The 16,664-nt window shown below is 38.7% G+C and overlaps 1 protein-coding gene across 1 annotated transcript in view; it reads left to right on the top strand.

The window, feature by feature from the left end:
- Positions 1-16,664, top strand: part of kiaa1549lb (KIAA1549-like b) — a 140,591-nt gene that overhangs the window by 92,912 nt on the left and 31,015 nt on the right. Inside the window, exons 8-11 of the mRNA XM_041792076.1 lie at positions 7,465-7,524; positions 12,309-12,460; positions 12,956-13,127; positions 13,602-13,765. Of these exons, the coding sequence (XP_041648010.1) occupies positions 7,465-7,524; positions 12,309-12,460; positions 12,956-13,127; positions 13,602-13,765 (548 nt within the window). The remainder of the gene's footprint in view (positions 1-7,464; positions 7,525-12,308; positions 12,461-12,955; positions 13,128-13,601; positions 13,766-16,664) is intronic.

The raw sequence follows: 16,664 nt of genomic DNA, 5'->3' as shown, positions 1-16,664 counted from the left end.
TTGACACAGAAGAGCGTGACTAACACTGCAGACTGGATTTTCTGTTAACAGACATTCTGTTTCATGAACAGCTACACTGACATTTAATGCAAATTAAGGCTCATTTATGCTCCCTTTGTGTACAAGGAGCATCCATAGTATCCATACACTCATGCATCTGTTACATTTTAGTGGACAGTGATGAATTAATCCTCTGCTATAGTTGCAGTCCCACATGGAGCATCACCTCTCCTTTGCTGCTGCATTACTGATTTCTGCTCTACTGTTCTCTTTTGGTTGTCTGTTTCTGTGCCCATATGAGCTAAGATAATATGTTTATAGTTCTAACAATTCAATATTCAGCAGCATTTTCATTTAAAGTTCAGCGGTTTTCAAAGCTATGCTTTTTTGTTCTGTAATGCTGCTCTGGTTTGAACTGTTGGACACACTGCTCAAATCTGCTCCCATGATTACTGAAGGTATTATTACCTTCAAGAGACAAGTACAGACAAAATGAACACAGACTATGGACAGGAGGATCTGTCCGTATCCATAGGCAGATAGAAAGTAAAGGATACATGAGCCTTCAATGTCCTTGCATCTCTTCATCACTTCTATAAATCTGACTGTTTCCTTACTGCTATGTTAATTAACATTTGGTCATAAAGGCCACAACAGTCATAACTTACAGTTTAAAATTTGCTATTAGTTGAAATGTAGAGAAATTTAATATCTCTGTTATTTACTATTTATATTTGTGTTTTGTTTTATTTTTTTTTCAGAATGTTGCTTAGATTTTCTTAATTTCTGGGCAAACATTTGGGGAAGCAATGCTAACATAATCCAAAAAATACACATAAACATGCAAACAAACAAATAACTGCTCAAATAGATACAGGTACACAGAAAGAGCCAGGAAATCATCCATGTAACCCTTATCACAGGTTGCAATCCAGACTCAAGAAACTTCTTTTGAAATCATAGCAGAGAGATTAGGCCCAATATAAATCAGACAAAGGTACCAGACTTTGTACAACTGATCAGTTTTTGCATGCCAAATACTCGAGAGAGAGAGAGTTCTAAGGGAAAAAGCTTGATTATTACTTTACCCCATCCTATAAAAGGAGGGTTTGTATGACTACTCAACCGTAATGATATGTTTATTTTAGCAAAAGTGAGAATTTTAAACAGCCTTGGCTCTCAATGGGTGGGTCAGGAACTTAAAGTGGGTTGTGAAGCCATTTTCAGTGGGTTGCAGATGTGTACCAGGAAAAATTTAATCCATGATATGCCTTTATTTTGAAGGAAGTGTCTCCATATTAGGGATGGGTCATTTGTGAATGAGCCAGTTCAACGAGCCGGCTCTTTTATGTGAGTGGTAAGAGCCAGATCCTGTTAGAGAGCCGTTTTTATATTTTTTTATAACTATTATATTATGATTATTATTATTATTATTTGTAGATAGATTTTGTGTGTCTGTGTGTTATTTGATTGATTAGTAGGAATGATCTTTGATCCCCTACCACAGGCCCACCTTGCATTAAGGACTCAGGTTTGATTGTGTAACATTCATGTTTTATGCTAGGTGTGTCATACATACCAGTGAGCAGATTTTGTCTGACTCACAAGGTGTTTTGGGGAGACAGTACATTTTGAAAAATAATTACATGATATTTTCATCAATTTAAAAAATTGAGCATAGTTGGGGTAAAATACTTGCCCAAATATCAATCCTATGTCATAACATTGCAACAATTGGCAAGTCAAATGAAGCCAAACAGGTACCCGAATGAGGTGGTTTGGGACCCGAAAGAGCAGACTCATTTTGCTGAGCTGAGCCAAATGAGCCAGATCACTGAAAAGAGCATAAATTCCCATCTCTACTCCGTCTCTTTGGATTGCTAGATCTTTTGTTCTTTCACAAGTCCAAACTTCAACATTACACATACACATTTGGTTTTTAATGTAAAACCAAGTGTAAGGGCCATCCTGTGACTTAAAAATGGAGGGACAGCTCTTTGTGTACAGCGAGAAATAAAGCAGCCTTGGAGGGATGAATAAATTACTTCATGCATATGAATTTGGGCAGCAGAAAAGCATCACGTAGATGACCTCTCAGCTCTGAGCATGGCTGACTTCTACCATCCTGCCTGTAATGCAACAGAATTTCTGAAATTTAGTTACGGATTTGGCTTTGTCGCAGCACAAGATTTCCATTGGCCCTGTCTGGCCACTCTTATGAAATATGTCTGGAACAAGAAGGTCCCATTTTAAACCTTTGAATATTGTAGCCTCATATTATGAAGGAAAAATGCACAAACAAACTGAAAAAATAAGGCTTACATCCCTAAAATCCATATGAGGATTACATCGTCAGTGTCATTTTAGTCAGACCACAAGTTTGCTTCACACGCTGTGTAAATTGGGACTAATAGGATCTCTGTTAGTGACCATTAGATTAGATTGTGCTGGGAGTGAATTATGTTAGAAAAGTTACCGACAGGCAAGATGAATCAGCTGGCAAACAGAGAAAAGGAAGGAAGCCATTAGAGAAACACTGAGGGAGACAACACTGACACCCACAGAAACTCAGCGAGACAGGAGAGAGAGAGGAAGAATGAGAGAGTGTGACAGGGATTTTGCTCTGTTTGTTCTGCAGCCTCACCATTAGTGATATTACACTGTTCACAGGAGGTGAGAGCATATGCTTGCAGCGGCTGCCTCTTCACTTCAAAGCCAATTATTGTAGTAAATAATTAACAGTGGGGGATTTTCGTACCACCTTGGGCTCTGCTCTGACAGGAAAGGCCTGCGATCGCACACCACTCCAATGCGCCAGCTTGTAGCTCAGAGTACCACGTGGTTCCTGTGTAGGCTGGACAGCCACGCTGTGCTCTTTTACTCCCCCAATGTCTCTCAGGTGGAATATGAGTGGAGCTATTCGAAAAAAGGCCTCTTTTTAGAAAGCATTACAAGTCATTTAAAACTAGAAGCCTGGTTTGATGTTTAAAATGAAATATTGCTTTGATAATAGCTCCCTATTGGTGCTTTTGAAGACCTTGGAGTGACTTTAAATATGCTTAAAGGTTGTATCCCTCAGGTCCTCATTAGACAACATTATTATAGTCCACATGATTGGAACTTATCGACATTGTCGGCTGGTTTTGCTGACAGCCCTGCAGCTCTATCTATTAACAAAACCAAAGCTCTTACTGTTCCTCTCCATCTGCATCCCCACCCCCCTTCCCTGCCCCTCTCTCTCTGCTCTCCGCTGTCATGCCTGAGTGTACATTTCTGTTGCAAGTGTGCTCTCACAGGCCGGTGTGACAGCATTCCCAAAAACACTGCAGCAGCCTGCAGCACAAAAGCTTAATCAGGCAAGAAATAGATGTAAGAGAACACAAAGACAACCAGAGCTCTGGCAGCTGAACGCTCTGTGTGCCTCAGTGTTTGTCTGACATGTAGTGATAATGAGACTCTAACCTGAGATTTCAACCACAAACAGGGAACCACACTGAGACCACTTGTTGCAGTGAAAGCGGCAAAGAAGAAGCGTGAAATTGAAGTTGTCCTTGTGATGCTTCTTGATGGTTTTTGTAAATTTGACTGGAACTAATGCTTTCTACTGAAAGGACAACCAAAAACTCTTAGATGTGGCCATTCTTTCTTACTCTTTTTGTTACATTTAGATTTATTTTGACGGTGTTTCCAAATTTGCCGAGCTCATTAGGTCTAGCTTGTTTTGGATGAGACTTAAATCCAAAGTAAAGGCCTATCTCCCTTCTAAAGATTTAGAGAGGTTGAGCCATGCTTGATGACTGTAATTCCTTGTATGCGAGTTTGAACCAGTCATCCATCTCCCACCTGTGGTTTATAAAAATGCAGCTGCTGGCCTCTTCACTGGTAAGAAAAAGAGGGACTACACCTGCTCTCTCTCTTGTGAAATCCTGTACATTACAGGATTGATTTTTAAAAATTATTATTGGCTTTTAAAGCTCTTAATGGACTGACACCATCTTACCCAGCTGGATTCTCCATGTTCAAACACCAGCTAGAGCACTGTGGTTAAACAACCAGCTGTTTCTGGATGTGCCTAAACCAAAGCTTAGAACCAAGGGTGATAAAGCCTATGTAGTAGCTACTTTAAACAACTGGGATCAGCTGGGTGTATGACTACTGTGTACCGCATGAACTAATGCTAGGCTTCATTTAAAGCTGTTATTAAATACAGCCATTAAACATTCACAGTGCTGCTGGAAAAAAGTAAATGAACCCTGGATTTGATAACTGGTTGAACCTACTTTGGCAGCAATAACCTCAACAAAGCATTTCCAACCATTCATCCTGACAGAACTGTTTCTGCTCATCCACAATCTTAGGCTGTCTGGTGTGAAAAGCTCTCTTGAGGTCAGTCCACAACATCTCTATTGGACTCAGGTCTGGGCTCAGACTGGGCCACTCCAAAAGGAGGGTTTTCTTTTTTTTAAGTCATGCTGTAGTAGAATTACTTTGATGTTCAGGGTCATTGTCCAGTTGTATAACCAAACTTCTTCTGAGCTTCAGCAGGCAGACAGCCACCCTGACATTATCCTGTAGGATACCTTGATAAACTTGGGAACTATTTTATATATTTATAAGTCACAGTAGCTCTACACCTGGCTCAAATCTTGTTTAATTGATTAGACTTCAGGTGTGCTAACTCCTGACTTCAATTAGCTCTTTTTGGAATCACTAGCCTAAAGCCTGTTTTCTGCTTGACGCATCTGCGAGGTTGCGAGTGTCCATCAAACGTGATGTCAAATGTTAAGACACGCCCCTTTGCGGGGTTCCTGTGCAGCCAATTTTTGTCTGGCCGCGCACATCCCCGAAATTTTTACAGATGCGGCGAGGCAGACGTTAGAATGGCCGATTTTGAGGAGCATTTGGTGACAGAAGTCAGAAAATCTAAACACCTGTATGATTCTTCTTTGAAAGATCACAGAGACTGCCATGTACTTCCTCATCTATCTCTCGCATTGGCGGTACAAGAATATTGTACTCCTCCTTGTCCTTCCTCTGTTGATTGAGTGGCTGTATGGACCATCTCTTCTCTCTTTTATGCTGTAACAACAACAGTAAACACAGCAGCTTCTCTTCGTGGTTCTCCGTGATGTAAACAACAAATCTTCCTTTATGACTTGCATTAAACACACTACAGACATGATTCTTGAAGACACTGCCCCCGAGCTTTTGGGAGAATATCAGATTGCGGGGAAGAGAAAGCCGGCACTAGGTATAAATGCACCAGACGTTTCCGCATCATGATTCCACATCAGTTTTTGTCCGTGTGGCCATCCGCGTGGAAAGCATAACTGAGCCTTAAGGGTTCACTCACTTTTTCCAGCAGCACTGTGAATGTTTAGTGGCTGTGTTCAATAAAGACTTTAAATACTAGAATTGTTTGTGTGGTATTAGGTTAGGTACATTGTGTTTGTCTATACTCGTGACTAAGATGCAGATCAGATTATATTTGATGAACAATAAATGCAGAAAACTGGATAATTTCAAAGGATTCACATACTTTTTGTATGTATTACTTGCTGCTGTGTTTCCTGGCTCTCTTCAGCTGCTGTATGAAAATAAAATGCAAAAAGTCCCTCCAAAAATATTTTAAAAAGATGATATTTTGGCCTTTATTTGTATAGGAAAGGACAGTGAATAGCACAGTAAATTTGGAAGAGAGAGAGTAGGAAATGATGTGGAAATTAGGCAACAGGTTGGACGTGTCCACTTCAAGTACAGCATTCTCTGTATTTGGGGCTAGCTAGAGCTGGAGCCCAGGGCCTCTACCTTTGAATCCTTCGCAGGGGCCCTCATGTGTGAGAGATGTAACTTCAGAGTTATACATAATGCAAAAGCCAACTCACCAGTGGTGTAGCTTAAATATTAATAAAACATCAAAAACATACAATCATAAACGAAACAAAATTGACACTTCAGTACGACTAAGCATGATAGGACGTGAGGGCATATAACAAAAGTATCATTGGCCAAAAGCACAGAACTTAGTACATTGCATGTGAACATTTCAATCAAGAGTTTTTGTTTTTATGAAATGATGTTGCTTTAGATCAGTGTGTGGGTTTGTGAGTAGTTAGCCCTTTTATTTAGAAAAAGCCAAGTTAACTATATGTATTAAAATGAAGCATTCACAACCCAACATTGAACAGAGAAAGTGACATCAAGTCTCTCTGAGGGAGGCGGTATATTAGGAAGAGAATGTAGCAGTTTAGTTTGTCTGTGAGGGAGAGAAATTTAAAGGATTTATGTTTATGTCATTCAAAGGGTGCACATGATTGGGACATGCACATAGATTTAGGGAGAAATGTTGTCATGCCATAGGATATAGTTTACAGTAATCTGACATGTTATGGTCTGCAACTCATTTTACACAACGGACTGTTCCTTTGGAGGATGCTGTGGACGCAAGTGTAAGAAAGGAAAAAGCTTAGATGCAGGGTATGGGCAGAAGCTGAACAGTGCAAGACGGTCTGGCTGCAGACTGTTCATCTCTGACAGCCACTCTCACAGACAGTTCATCTGAGACGCCGTCCCATACCCTAACCTTTGGGTTATGGTAAGAATTAGGCTACCGAAATTACAAGTCAAAAACTTTTTTACATAGCTAATGGAGCTACATAGCTAACAGAGCTATGTGGCCAACGGAGCGAAAACTAAGCTCACAAAGGTGCTACATAAGCTATGTATCTACATTTTCCACGCAGCTAAGTTTGCGGCAGCTGGGATTGCTAAAGTTTACATTGCTAAAGCTAATAGTGGGATGTATGATGTTTATCGCAAGATCAGAAGTTTAACTGCTTATACCCTCTTTCCACCCTTTTCCAAATGGTTTTTTGTCGGTTTGTCTTAAATTGAACCAACTAGCTGAGCACCAGCACTAAAACTGGCTTGGGGGAAAGAGGGGCATGAGAAAGCTGGGAGTGCAAAGACAGAGTTTGCTTAAGAATATTTCAGTTGAAGCAGCTCAAACTAGAAAAAAATAATCCTGATCAAATTTAATCCTGATCAAAAAAAAAAAAAAATAAATAAAAAAAAATATATATATATATATATATATATTATATATACATATATATATGTATTTGAAAATATTTCTATCATTAAATTATTGCTGTTGAATACATTTCTATATTTTTTACCTAAATTGTCTCCACTTCAAGACTCATTGTACGACCTCAGTTCCATCTTGAAAATCTTCCTGTTAGTTTATTTTTGTAAACTGTCATTTTGTTTGGCTCTTTCTTTCGTTCTTTTTCTTTCTTTCTTTCTTTCTTTCTTTCTGTTGTTTGTCTTCCGTGTCATCTGTCTGTCAGATTACTTCTAATAATTAAAGGTGATGATTGAAGATTGAACATCATGTTTTGATTTATGTAGCTTTATGCTGATTCTGAGTAGTAAAATTGTCACTTTCTCATGTCTTTGCAGCGCTGGAGTATCACAATCTGAACACCTCTGTTGCCACCAGAGAATTCTGGGTAATTACAGGTAAGATTGTCATTGTGTTTCACACATCTTCAGTGGGACTTTTTGTGTTTATGTTTTAAAATGAGGCCAAAGAAAATTTGACTATAGTTTTGAGCCATGAATGTTTGGATTTTATCACAGTATACAAAAACATTGGAAATGGAAATATTCCTTTACAGTTGCAATACAGACTGATATCGAAGTAATCCAAAGGGCATTATGCATCCATTAATGATTGCAATCAAGCCTTTCACTGATCAATATGATGCACATGACCTTTGAATTTCTTGTTGTCTTGTATCCCCTCTTCTGGCTTCATTAATCAACATATCTCTCAGTGTTCAAGGGCGCCCACACTGCTCTACTGTATAATGAATGGCCCTTCACATCAGCCTATGTGGCTCTCAAACCTCTCAGCCCTGCACTTACTGCCACGAGAGGCCAAGCCAGTGCAAGGTCACCCCCTACATAATGGGATTTACTCACTCTGAACAAGATGTACAACCAGCATCACTGCCTTTAAACGTCTGATGAGAGGGAACCAGATTAAAGCTGCATTAAGAGATGTTTTGCCACTGGGGGGCAGACTGAAAAAAAACCTCAAGGAAGATCAGCCTCGATTTATTGCAAGTTTTCAAACTGTTATGGCTACTAACTGGATCATCAGCATAACCATGAAACACAAAGAACCATGGGAAATCAAACATCTGGCATACTTTCTTTTAAAATGTGTAACTGAAAGGATAAACCAAACTCACAAAATGATACAAACTATGATACAAGGCTCACATGATTTACCTCACAGTTTCTGTTTGAATACCTCAACAATATATCACAAAATATTAAATTAACATATGTTTCTTTTTGAGTTAAGTATTGTTTTATTTTGGAGGTTTTGTAGTTGCTAATAAAGCAATCGTGGTTTTTGCTTAATAAAAAGTGGCACAGACAGCTTCTTACAAAATATACCTTTTCCAAACTGAATTTATAATAGATAAGTATGAAACAAAGTTCCAACAATTCCTGCATCAAATAGCACATTTAAGGCACCAAGAAATGTCTCAATAAGCCTGTTGCCAGCACTGAGGCACAGAGAGTTTGAAAAGACACTGAATTTACTGATCTATTTGTCACTTTTAAAAGTTAGTTTGTAGTGGATGGTTCTAATGCATTTATGCAGCTAAATACTTAAAACACTAGCATAAGTAGTAATGTCTATGGCTTTTGCACTAATTTAGGTGGTTAAGAGTTCTGAACCTGACTAGCATCACCTTGTTCTAACAGCATAGAAAAATCAGAAATGGCATTACATTGCATGGGACAGCATCTGGTGCTTGCTGTTCATACTCTATCAGTTTGGTATTTAATTCTTTGCCCTATCAATTGCAGTTTTTCCTTGCAAAATGGCGACATGTAGTGCTTTCAATTTCATTATCAATTTGAGGTCTATGTGCCGTATAGTTTTGCCTTCGTGTTGATGTCATAGCATGACATTTCAAACACAGATAAGGATGCTAAAATGCACTACTATGTCTACTTGATAAAACAAACTACACTGTAAATTTAAAAATATGCAGAATATTTGTTGAAACCGATTACATCAAAGTTTTTAAGTAGAGTATATACATTTTTTGAGCAGACTTAAGTTAAAATCTATAATGTAACCTGAAATCCCAGATGAGTTACTGGAACTCAAAATATTTGAAGTGTCATAGTTTCAAGTAGCCTGCTGAAAAAACAGTATTTGTTTAGTAGCAGATAGTTTGCCATTGTAATTTATATTAACTCAATTTTACTCTTGACTTTATCAGTTAAACTACACTATGGACACTTTACTACACTGAAAAATTCAGTTTAAATCCAACTTAGAACAAAATTTTTAAGAACTTTTCAAAAAGCTAGATGTACTACATTTGCTGCAATTTTCCCTTAATTCTATCACGTACTTTAATCTTGAACATTTATTCCACTCAAGGTAGTCCAACTTAAGTGACAATAACTGAAAGGTGCACACTGCACCAGGAAATCCTCTTCTATCATGTTCACTATACTATCCACTGTGGTTGCTCCCCACAGGTGGAGGTGGACTTGAATAACTGAGTCAGTAACTTTACACATGGTGCAAAAATCTCCAATGCCCAAAGGCATTTTGGGAAAACTCTACAGATTACGGGATGGTTGTCAAATTTAATTTGAATACAGTGACAAAAGATACATAATAGTACTGTTTACTTTAGACTAAAAATGTGTTCCCCCAACTCAAAAAAAAAAAAAAAAAAAATTTAAGCTGAAATAGCTGTTTTTTAAAATGTAAAGTGTAACCCCCAGCTCAGAGCTAGTTCCGCCAGCGTCAGACTTTTGAAAAGTGCACATAAATGGTCAGTTTGGTACTGAGAGGAGGGAGGGGAAAAGGACAGGGTTTTCCAGATGAGGTGGGAGTAACGGTGACGTCCCCTTCCCAGAAAGTGACACAGAGTCCTGCAGCACTGCTGCCTCAGAGTGGTCTTTTGAGGTGAAGGATTTTTCCCCTCCAGAGTCCCCTGAAGAGTCTGGTAAAGTTGGTTACAGGCGATAACGTTCTACCTTTTATATAAAGTTTATGACGAAGAAACCTACCGATGGTAGGATTCTACATCACATAAGTCATGCCTTTTCAGGAAAGATTTTTTAAAGCAGATGTCCGTTTGAGCTAATTAAAAGTCATAAAATGCAGATCTTTATCAGTTTGGTGCAAATGTCAGAAATAATACCAGCATTGATGTGTTTTATCATAGTTCAGTCAGATACTTCAGTGTATTAGTACAGCTTTTTACCGTTTGGTCTTAGAGCGTATCAATCTCTGTTGAATAAGGCAAGAGAAAGGAAAAGAAAATCAGAGGATTGTTATCGCCTTCTTTCCTTGTTCCTTGTCCATGTGTCAGAGAGCAGAGGCACAGAGCTGTGCTGAATCATTCTACGTTGTACTGTGTCACTTGTGGGCTGTCAGGATACTACACTAGTGAAGTTGTTTTCATCCCTGATTCTAGCATCTATTGAAATTAGAAATGCAGTTGATTTCATTGACTGAAATATGACTAAAAATGTTTGTCAGCTACCTTTTCTTCCATGATAAAGACTAAACATAGAATAGATCTATAATAGATCTTTAATTACACAAAGTCTGATTAAAAGTACACGGCAAAATTTTCAGTGTCACTCCAACTCCCATAGTGTTGAATTCAACACTTTTTTCAAGTTCATATAATTTTCATGGACAATGAGTTAAATCAACACTTTTGAAAGTGTTCATATTTTATATCTCTTGTAGTGTTTTTGTTTTAACATAAAAAAGTGTACTTTTGACACAATGTGTGTTATTCCCTGTTACTTTGGGTGTAGATGTAAGGTATGATTTTAATTATCAACACAGTGCAAAGCACTTTACTTTGACATACTGAATAAGATTGTCTCCTCACATTGAATAACAGTGGCAGAGTTAGATATCTTAGGGCAATGATGGAGCCAAAAGATGCAAGCAGCAAGTATGATCTGAAATGAGAGTCTGCACTCCACCCTTTATTATAGACCATTCTCCACCACAGGCAGAAAGTGACTAACTTAATGGATAACTTCACTCATGTTGCAGAAGTGTCTAACATAAAAAACAACAGCAATCAACCAAAAACCATGAGCACAGGAATCCCAGCAGTGATCACTGCACAACAGGTAACATCTACACACATCTAAAACACCTAAAACACATATAAACACTCTGCCCAAGGACATGATGGGAAAACTCATTTGACATAGCAATGGGTAAAGCTTAGATCAATTCTCTCCAGGGTTAGATTTTCACTGTGGGCCATTTCACTCAGAATTTATTTGAAATTACATTTTGGGAGTTAAAAATCAACTCTGACATGTTTGAGTAAAAGAATTCAACATTACAGCTTTTGCTGTGCATTGTAGTTTTCATCATCAGGAATGAAATATGTCTGATATGTTGCTGCTGGTCTGGTTAACCTTCAAAATCCATCTTATTTCTCCTCTGTACGTTAAATCTGTCAAAACAAATGAAGAGATGAGATGATAGAGCATTCTAGATATGTCAGTATTTTTTTCTGTATATATTTAGGTATTGACAGTGCAGTTATTAAAGTGTTTGGGAGTTTTATTAATTTTACAATATGGCTGATTAAATTACTTCAAAGAAAATAAAAGTAAAAGGCTAAAATGGACTAACACTAAAACTTTTCTACTGAGTAAAACTGGACTGAAATGAACTTTTTGTTGACTAAATTTAGACTAAAACGTCCAAGAATGAAAACTGAGTCTAACACCAAATTTTAACTAAAACTGAATTTAAAATGGCTGTCAAAATTAACACTCGTTTGGACACATTGTCATTTAAATACATTTAGGTGTCTGCCACAGTGTGGCGCTGTTAATGTGCTAATCCAGGTTGGTTGTATTATTTGTGTTTTCCATGTGTCTCTTGCAGTACTTAACAATATCCTCAACCTTAAAGACCTCACTTGCTCAACCTCTCTTCTTCAAATGCCAAAAGCATCCAAAAGCTGGGGGAGAGCTCTGCTGGTTTAAAAAGAGCGTACTGCAATACATTTCTGTCAAACTGATTTACATTGTTCATATTTATGTTGATTTTTGACGGTAGGTGTCTTTACATCCCTAGCTATGTGTATCATCACATTTCTGATTCTACCCCTCTCTGTTCCATCTTTTTGTCCACGTCTTTCTTCGCCAACTATTTATTGCCCCTCTCAACAACCATCTGGCCCTCTACTTTCTGCTGTCTACATTTGCAGTGATCCAGGATGTGGATAACGCCAGCCTGGAGGGACAGTACCAGAGCTTTGCCAGTCTAATGGAGCAGCGGCTGGCAGAGCTTTTTGTGTTGGCAGGGCAGCAGGGCACTCGATTCAGACGAGCTACTGCTGTAGACGGCTACACTGTCCAGGTAAGAAAGTAGCGCAGGAGAGGGCCAGGTCTGACCTACTTCTGGAAGAGTCAACAAGGTGCTGAGCTAGAGAGAGAAAAAGTCTGTTTGTATTTTCTCTAATGTGCTGGTTGATGCTTAGAAGGCTAATGAAGGTGAAGTAAAAACCAACAGTTTTAGCTTATTTCTTACAGTATGAATATTTCATGAGATGCACACGCCGATACTCCTGCACATGCTTGCATGATAACTCGTGGTCAGGCTGTGATAATTAGGGAGCTTCTCAGCTCATCATCTGCTAATTGCTCTTAAAAATAAGCCAGAGGTAGAATATTTTATAGAATAAGTACTCTTGATTTCTCTCATGAGATTCCAAACCTACATACATGAATTCTTTCCTTTCCTTTTTGTAATATAAACAGATTCTAAGCACTAAACCAATTACTCATTTTTAGCAGATACTGAGTGTTCTGTAGTTCAAGGAAACGTGTCTCCTCCCTGTTCTTTTCCCTTCAGATGGTGAGCATCCGCAGGGTTTCAGGGTTGAAAAATCCAGCAGAGATGACCTATTACGTCCAGCACAATGGCGTTCCTTTATCCGGCACATCAGCCGCCAAGGTCCTGAACACAGTGGACTCTCAGACCATGGCGCTCACCCTGGGCTACTTTGTCCAGCTGCAGGCGGAACGTGAGCACAGCATCCTTCTAGCATTTGACAAGCAGCCAAACAGACAGAACCACAGACAGACATGCAAACTGAAACACATGAGTCATGCTGAGTATAGACAGAAGAGCTGGGGTGAGGGGAGAAGAGAAAGCTCTTTGCTCTCTAATGCCTGAAATGCTCCTGGCAGGACAGTGTTTGTTTGGACTGCAGTTCACTGCTAAGAGAAGATAGAAGGGGAGAGTGAAAATGGAGAGCTGCATCCTTTTATAGATTACTGCCTACAATAGCTGAATCAGGCTCTCTGTATATCAGGCTAAGCTGTCAAATACCTTTGGGATAACAGATGATTCTGCATGTTTAAGCGGGGAAAGTTGGCCGTGCATCATACTTTAATGAACCAATAAATATACAACCTTTTGACATTTAGTGTGCAGAGTCTATTGGATCATATGTAATGAAGTGGTGATGTTAAAAAAGTGCTTTTCTGCTTTTCAGCTGTGGTGAAAAATCCTCCTAATAACCTTTGGATACTTGCTGCAGTGCTGGCCCCCATCGCTGTGGTAACACTCATTATCATCATCATCACAGCTGTGCTGTGCAGGAAGAATAAAAATGACTTTAAAGCCGATGCCATCGGCAACCTCAATCCCCGAGCTAAGGTATCTGCCTCTGTGCATGTGTCTGTCTGTGCTGAAGCAGTGTGATGGATGGAATAGTTCGGAAAGTCACATGATCAGCTCTTGCATGGCATGCAAGGATCCTTTTTCACTGTTTTTTCACTGTAGTTTCAAAATTTGGTTACTTGGTGTTAAACCTTGACAAGGGCATGTACGTGTTTGAGGTTAACCAGCAATAGGAAGTGTTCAAGAGCAGAAAGAAGAAGTAATCAAAGAAAGATATTTCAGACTACAGCCACCAGACTTGTCAATCCTATACATATAAAAAGTAGCTCTGAGAAAATGTTCTGATAATCCAAGTAAAAAAGAAATGTGATGTTCTCAGGAAAGCATCAAACTACAGTCAGCATTTTTAGCAAGGAAAAATATGGATTAAACATGTGTTAAGCTTCCTTCTTTGGAGGAAGGAAAAACATGAGCACAAGTCCACAGTATTACTGCAACTGGAAGAAAGTGGACACAACACTTCTGCACTGCAGGTTCTGATGATTATTTTAGAATCTAAATGATGGGAGGCTTTTCGACTGCAGAAAAGGGACTCTTTTGAAAACTAATTGCTTTTTTTGAGTGCAGAAACCACTGTCTAATTACTGTTCCTGATTAGTTACTAGGTTAACAGCACTACAACAACTCTTGGGCCTTGTCCACATAGAGACAAAAGCAATATATTTCTGTTTCATTTGGAAACGTTTTCCGTAAACACAGGATCATTTCAGGAAATGTCTGCATAAGCACAGAACCACTGAAAACTACTGGAATGCTGTAGTATATATGCCAAGCTTGTAAGTGGCACTGTAACGTTGCCACAGTAATGCATTAAAAAAAGAGATAAGAAGATTACAGAGCTTGTGTATAATCTAAAATGATATCATATCTCCATGGTGGATCTAAGAACATTGGGTACATGCCTTTCTCATTGACCATTTGTCGTTCGCGGTGGTGGTAAAGGAGCAGCAGATTTTGCTGTAAAAGCCACAATAAGCTCAGTAGCTTCTGCAGCACAAACACAACCCTGTAATCTGCCATTGTTGTATTGGCTGGACTAGCGCACGTGGCTTAAGTGGGCTATGTATGCTGTTGGCTATCCACACCGAGACGAAACGGTAGTCCACTCTGGGTTTCAAAACCCAGTTTCAAAAAGTACGGTTTCCCAAAATGCAGTTTTTGTGTGGATGAAACGCCGATACAACAACAACAACAAAAAAAAATATTTGCGTAAACTCCTGAATTCATCTCTGTGTGGATGGGCCTTTACTCACAGATCATTAGCATTCCAGTAGTTGACAAATATGTTTCACTCGACTCAGATTTAGAGCTAAAGCCTTCAGGGAGAGATGAAATTCTTCAACAACCTTAATCAAGTCTATTTCCCCTAGTAAATGCACAGTAGGTTGTCATGCAGCAGCAGAGGAAACAGAGAACGGGAGGCCAGAAGTGGGAGAGAAAGCCTACCAAAAAAGCCATATTTTGAGCTGTTCATGACTATGCTAAGTGTTTAGAGAGAAAAAATAAAACCATCCTTTATTCTTAAGCTACTTTTGTTAGTTGCAAATAGTGAAATATACAGGCAGTATTACAAAGTGAAAGAAACACATGATGAAACAGCAGCAAGCAGGATTTATTTTTTAAAACCCTCCATCTATATGGTATAGGGCCTCAGCTATTGGTTTATTGGTTAAATTTTGGGGTAAAACATCCCTGTTTTGTAAAGTGTAGGGGTCATACTCAATGTAAGTAGAACTTTTCTGATGATAATTGCTGTGTACAGTTCCATTTAGAGCTATAAAGTAATAAGTTTCTTCCATTCTTATTCATTTCTTATGGCTGTCCCCCCCTTCCTCACCACAATGTGCATTCAGGATCACGTGGCTGCAAAGAACCTAAATGTAAAATTCTGCTCCCATGGGGCTCTTAATCTAAACAATAACACAATATGTAGATTGCAGACCAGTGCTTCCCAGCTCCACTCATCCTTGCTGTCTTTTTCTTGTTTTGATTTGAGGATTCCTTACAAAGTGTCTTTACTAAACAGAAACTCAATGTTTTGTCTTAATGCATAAAATTCTCTTGGGGGAAGAGAAATGCACTTGAAAGTGCACTTCCACATTCACGCTGGACGCATTCCCAGAATGTTTGTGTTCTCTGGGATCCAAGGATATGCATGTGCTCTGGCATCGTTTCCAGCATGGCTGCAGAAGTGCACTTTTATGCGCATTTCTCCCTCATTATGAGATATTAATGAACGAAAACAAAACATTGGTTTTCTGTTTGATAAATACACCTTATAAGATGCTGTTTCACTAAACACAGCCCTCAATTCAAAACAAGAACTAGTATTGAGTAGGAGGTGGTGCAGAGCAATGCTGGTCTTAACTCACAGAAAATGCCTTGTGGGGGATCCAATGTAACGGAGCTGAGTTAGCGCGATTGCAGCCTATCAAGGGACGCCTGTTATAATTTTAGGAATTAAGAATTTCTATGTCTTTGAAAATGCTTTCAAAATTCAAGACACTGTAAGACTTAAATTAAAAAAAAAATAAAAATAAATGGTCACTTTTTGAATTAATATAGATATTTTGGTGCAACTGTTCCACATATTTTATATTTAAGACCAAGCTTTGAATAAACTTGAGGACTAAAAACCCACATAGATATTGAATTAGATTATAGTAATACTAATATACAGTATATTGCCAAAAGTATTCACTCATCCATCCTAGTAATTAAAATCGGGTGTTCAAATCGTTTCCATGGCCACAGGTGTATAAAATCAAGGCATGCAGACTGTTTCTACAAACATTTGTGAAAGAATGGGTCACTCTCAGGAGCTCAGTGAATTTCAGTGTGGTACTGTGATGGGATGTCACCAGGGCGTCAAGTC

The sequence above is a fragment of the Cheilinus undulatus genome, linkage group 1 (genome assembly GCF_018320785.1).
Source record: "Cheilinus undulatus linkage group 1, ASM1832078v1, whole genome shotgun sequence".
Taxonomy (NCBI): Eukaryota; Metazoa; Chordata; class Actinopteri; order Labriformes; family Labridae; genus Cheilinus; species Cheilinus undulatus.
This window is presented reverse-complemented; position numbering and strand designations above follow the sequence as displayed.